General features: G+C 72.6%; 2 protein-coding genes across 2 annotated transcripts in view; one reads left to right on the plus strand and one right to left on the minus strand.

Annotated features, from left to right (window-relative positions):
* The window catches only part of LOC101619722 (inactive polypeptide N-acetylgalactosaminyltransferase-like protein 5), a 49,871-nt gene extending 48,966 nt beyond the window's left edge, over window positions 1-905 (plus strand). The window contains exons 13-14 of the mRNA XM_004694383.2: window positions 138-275; window positions 396-905. Coding sequence (XP_004694440.2) covers window positions 138-275; window positions 396-527 — 270 coding nt within the window. The 3' untranslated portion in view covers window positions 528-905. The remainder of the gene's footprint in view (window positions 1-137; window positions 276-395) is intronic.
* Window positions 906-3,766: 2,861 nt separating this feature from the next.
* KMT2C (lysine (K)-specific methyltransferase 2C) overlaps window positions 3,767-4,861 on the minus strand; it is a 118,880-nt gene continuing 117,785 nt past the window's right edge. Inside the window, exons 59-60 of the mRNA XM_012733869.1 lie at window positions 4,328-4,650; window positions 3,767-3,992 (exon numbers count right to left, since the gene is read on the minus strand). Coding sequence (XP_012589323.1) covers window positions 3,767-3,992; window positions 4,328-4,650 — 549 coding nt within the window. The remainder of the gene's footprint in view (window positions 3,993-4,327; window positions 4,651-4,861) is intronic.

Consider the following 4,861-nt stretch of genomic DNA (forward strand, 5'->3'; position numbering starts at 1 on the left):
CCCCCGGCGGGGGCACAGTGCGCCACAGCCTGGCACCTCCCGGCCCCTCCGGGTCCGGCCTGCCCTGCGAGGCCGCGCGGAGGCTCACGGACGTGGTGCGTGGGACCAGGCGCCACGCGGCTTTGCGTTCTGCCTAGATCTGGGTCTACAGCGAGGAGCACGAGCTGGTCCTGAATAACCTCCTCTGCCTGGACGTGTCGGAGACGCGCGCCGCGGACCCTCCGCGCCTCATGAAGTGCCACGGGTCGGGGGGCTCCCAGCAGTGGACCTTCGGGGTGAGGAGCTGGGGTGTGGCCGAGGGCTGAGTGGGTGCCGGGCAGCGCTCTGGACCGTTTGCGGCGTCGCTCGGCCACCTGCTGGCTGCCGTGCCACTTCCCCGCGGGTCTGTCTTTCAGAAGAGCCGCCGGCTGTACCAGGTGTCCGTCGGGCAGTGCCTGCGTGCGGTGGACGCGCCAGGTCACCAGGGCCACGTCGCCATGGCCATCTGTGACGGCTCCTCCTCGCAGCAGTGGCTCCTGGAAGGCTGAGGGGGCCCGCGGCCGTGCGGGTCGCCAGGCCTGCACCCCTGGGTGGCTCGTGCCGGAGGCGGCCGGGCCTCGCCGACGGGGGGAGAGCGAGGGCTGGCGGCTGCCCTCTGCCCCCCTGGCGTGGCAGGCGGGGCCGTGAAGCCCAGCGATGGCCTTGGCTCGAGCTCCACACAGCCCGTCTCGCAGCAGAGGGCTGCGACCAGCAGGCACCTCTGGCCGCCAGCCTGGGCACGTGTCGGCAGCTGTGAACACCGCGTGGCTCTTCGCTCGGAACGAGGCGTTTGAGAGGCGCCGGCCGGGAGGCAGAGACCGCCTCAAATTACTGTGACGGACGTGCTCCCACGTTGAAATAAAGGCTCCTTTGGGGATTTGCCAGCAGCTGCCGCCCGGCCGCCTCTCTCCTTGCGCCTGGCCTTCCGGCCTGAGGCCGCGTGGCCGGGCGCTGCCTCCTGGAGCCCTGGGGCCAGAGTGTGCGAGGTGGAGACGTGCGGGCGGCTCAGAATGTGCCTCCAACACCAGCTGCGCGCGGCGTCTGGGCCCGGGCGTGCCCGCGGCTGCAGGGCGGGCATTCCTCTTCACGTCCCCCTCGGGGCTCTGCAGCGGGCTGAGCTTGCAGCGGGCACGTTGGGTGTCAGGCACCTGTCCCTGCCACGGTCGAGCCTGACGGCACGTCGGCTGCTGCAAGGCGGGCGGCGGCCACTCAGCAGCCACCCGGCCAGCAGAGTCACGTGGCGGGAGCGTGCCGGGGACTTCACGGCCGCTGCGGGTGCGTGAGGGCAGGCGGGCGCGCCGTGCGCTTCCCTCTGAGCTAGGGCCGCTCACCCAGAGGCGTGCACACGCCCGAGGACGTGTCACGTAGGCCACGACTGGGGAGAGACCCCCCCACGTCCCCCGAGGGCCTCGGCCCCGCCCAGAGCCCACCGGACAGCGGTGGTCGTGGGCCAGACTGAGGGGCGCACCCGCAGCGCAGCCTGCGGAACGAGCCACCTGGGCCGCACTGAGGGACCACGAGCGGCACCAGCTCCCCAGTGGACACGAGCGCCCGGCCCGGGAGACGTCCAGGGCCGGTGGGAAGTGGACTGCGCGCTCTGTGGGCCCCGGCTGTGGGGTGCGAGGCGAGGCCGAGGCCAGCAGCCGAGTTCACACCAGAGGGGCAGCCGGGTGGGTGTCCCGTGGCCAGGGCGCGGGGGCTGGGTCCGGGCCCCGAGCCGTTCCTCAGCGGGGCGCTCACCCCTGCCGTGGTCAGCAGCAGCAGACCCGGCACCAGCTTGACAGAAAAGGGAAGGGAGACCTGGAGCTGGACCCCAAGAACGGAAGCCGGATGTTTGTACCCTGCGGTGCCAGGCGGCCCGGGACGGCCCCACCATGGCGCAGCCCAGAACTTGCGGCCACGCGGGACTGAGGGGAACGAGTCACGCTGCCGCGTGAGGGCTCACGTAGCACTCAGGCCCTGGGCCTGCGGCCTCTCCCCTCCCCCGGTCTCAGAGGCCTCGTGGCGTGGGGCGCGGCCGAGAAGTCTCCGGGCTCGCAGACTCGAGGTGACCGGAGAGACCCGGGGGCCGAGGAACAAAGCCCGGGGTTCGCGGTCTCGGCCCGAAAGGTGGCCAGGCGCCCGGGAAGGACGGAGCTCGCGTCCGCGCCACCGCTGCCGCCGCAGGTGCGGGCACAGGACGCTCGGGTCAGTGCAGCGGAGGTGAGTTTTGGCCTGAAGCGTTGGTCGGTCGGTCGGTAGCCGCTGCACCGACCCCCGTGGGACCCCGTCGCCCAGCCCTCAGCACGTGGCTGCTGAGGGCCGCAGTGACCGTGGCCTCCCACATGGGGGTTGCGTAGAGCCGAGCGCCCCAACAGTCACCTCGCCCCTGGCCCTGGGACCGCCACCGGGGTCACCGTGCCCCGCCGGGTGGGCGGAGCCACGGGTGAGCCCTGGCGTACGTGGCCTGCGCGTCCCCCTCGCAGCGTTAAATGCGTCTCGACAAGGACGTGGCCGCGCTAAGCGAAAAGGTTCTGGGAGCGACGTGAAGGCCGTTGGCGGGGTCCACTTGAGGGAGGGCACAGCCGCGCGACGGGCACTGGCACCCCACCCCCCTCGACACAAGGGGCGACACGGCGAGCCACGCGCCTCGCGCCACCCCAGAACTGCCATTGCCCGACGGACGAGAAACGGCAGTGCTGAGGCAGAGGCGCGCCCAGTGTGAGCCCTCCGCCCGCGCGGGCACGGGGGCGCCCTGGGGTGCCGCGCCGGCCGGCCGGGGCTCGGCGTGAGGCGATGGCGGCAACTCGGACGCCCACCCGCGTTTCGCGCGCACCACGTCACCATGTCCCGCTCCGGCGGGGCCCCGAAGCCCCACACCACGTGGAGGCCCGAGTGTGCTGGGCGCGCCTGGCCCGGCCGGGAAAAGCCCCGCACAGGGGTACGGTGTCCGCAGCGCGGGGCGGACCCGGCGCGGGCTCTCCCCACTCCAGGGGCCCCTGGAGCCCGCTGGGGGCTTCTCAAGCTTGCAAGGAAACGCACAGCCCCGGCGGCCCGGCTGGCTCTCAGGCCACGGGTTCGGGGAGGCCCCAGCAGATGCGTGAGCAGGTGCCACGGTGGGGGGCGGCCAGTCTGGAAAGGGCTCGGGCCTCAGTCACGCGAAGTGGACGCCGGCACGCGCCCCCCGCCCCGAGCCAGACGCTGAAAGCTCACGGCGAGAGCACAGAAAACTCCAGGGGGCAAACGACGCTACGAATGAACGTGGACGGAGAGACGACCAGGCCACTTCAGAGGGGGCGGGCAGGGGGCGGGCAGGACCTGACTGGAGCAGGTTCTGCTGCTGGTGACCAGGGAGCAGGCTGGGCAGGGACTCAGCAGCGCTAGACAGGGGCCTCCCGACGCCAGGGCGGGCGGTGCCGGGACAAGCGCCGGGACCACGGTGGCCGGCGCACGTGGCCCAGACCGCGCACGTATGTGCGCCCGAGTGTGGCCACGGGTCGGCTCCCATGGTGACGCACCACTGGGACCGGCTCGCTGGCCGGCAGCCATGCTGGGGAACTGACCACCCGCCCGGCCCAGCACTGGGGCAGCACACGCAACCCAGGCAGACCGCCTGGAGCAGCGGAGGGGCGAAGCCTCTCCCGGGGGCCAGGCCAGCGGCCTTCACACAGCTCTAAGCCGCCACCTTCGGCTGCCCGCGCGCCCACGGCTGCCGGGGAGGACGGGGCAGGCGGAGGGGGCTTCAGGCCCGCACCCCCCGGCCCAGCACTCACCGCTGGCTCCTCTCGGGCCTGGGCTCCTTGGGTCCTCGCCACACCCACAGCTGCCCGTGGACGCCTGCCGGAGGGCCCGTGGCAGCGCTGGCCGGGATGGCCTCCGCTGGCAGTGGCGAGGCTGCCCCCTCTGCGGGGCTCTGGGCCAGCCGGGGCCCACGGTGGTGCTCTGCGGCTGTGCTGGCGGCCAGGCCCCCCTGAGAGGCGACTTGGTCCTTTCGTCTAAGCAGAAGATGCGAGAAACAGCCCCTCCCCAGCGTCTGAGTCCTCACAGGTGCTGCCGGGGCCACCGCGCCCCACTTCCAGCTGAGGCTCACGTCAGGACGCCTGGGGCCGGGGTGCCCCAATTGCGCTCCCCTGCGCTGTTTCCCATCAAGGGCCTTCTCCGAGTGGGAGTCGCCCTCCGGAGTGGGCTGAGCCAAGTGGGGGGGGGCGCAGCACCCCAAGGAGCCAGGCACCTCCCTCCCTCAGCCGTACGCTGGCCCTTGCCCTCGCGCCCCTAAGGGCAGTGTCAAGGCCCCAGCTGGGGCCATCCAGACCGTTGGGCCCCCACTTGCCTGTCCGTAGCTGCTCTCCTCTCGTCTGGGGCCTCACGACACCCCGAGACCAAGCTCTCGGGACCCCACATCTGCAGGGGGTTGCCCTGGCTCCGCCAGCTGGGAGGTCCAGGCCTCGAGGGGCCCGCGACCGGGACCTCAGGGGCGCGCTCGGCACCGCTGCGGGAGACGGCCCGGGCGCCTCCAGCGCACCAGGGCGCCTGCGCTCGCAGGGGTGACGCAAGTCGCCGCGGGGCAGGCTGAGGCCCAACGCCCGGCCCGTGCCCGAGGTGGCAAAGGCTTCGGTGCTCGCGAAGCCCAGAGGTAAGGGTCTGTTTCGGAAACTGGGGGCGTAGGCGGTCTTCAGAGCAGTTTTTGATTCCGAAACCCCCTCAGATGAAACGTCAGCACGTCCCAAGGGCCGGAAGCCCGTCACCGGGCAGAGTCTCCGAGGGCCGCCTCAGGGCGCTGCCACCACACGGAGGCTGACCCCAGGGCGGGGCTCAGGGGCAGCGCTCAGAGCCTCGGGGCGCTCCAGCTCGTCCGCAGGGACGC

This window comes from Condylura cristata, unplaced genomic scaffold (genome assembly GCF_000260355.1).
Source record: "Condylura cristata isolate star-nosed mole 26May11 unplaced genomic scaffold, ConCri1.0 scaffold00042, whole genome shotgun sequence".
Classification (NCBI taxonomy): Eukaryota; Metazoa; Chordata; class Mammalia; order Eulipotyphla; family Talpidae; genus Condylura; species Condylura cristata.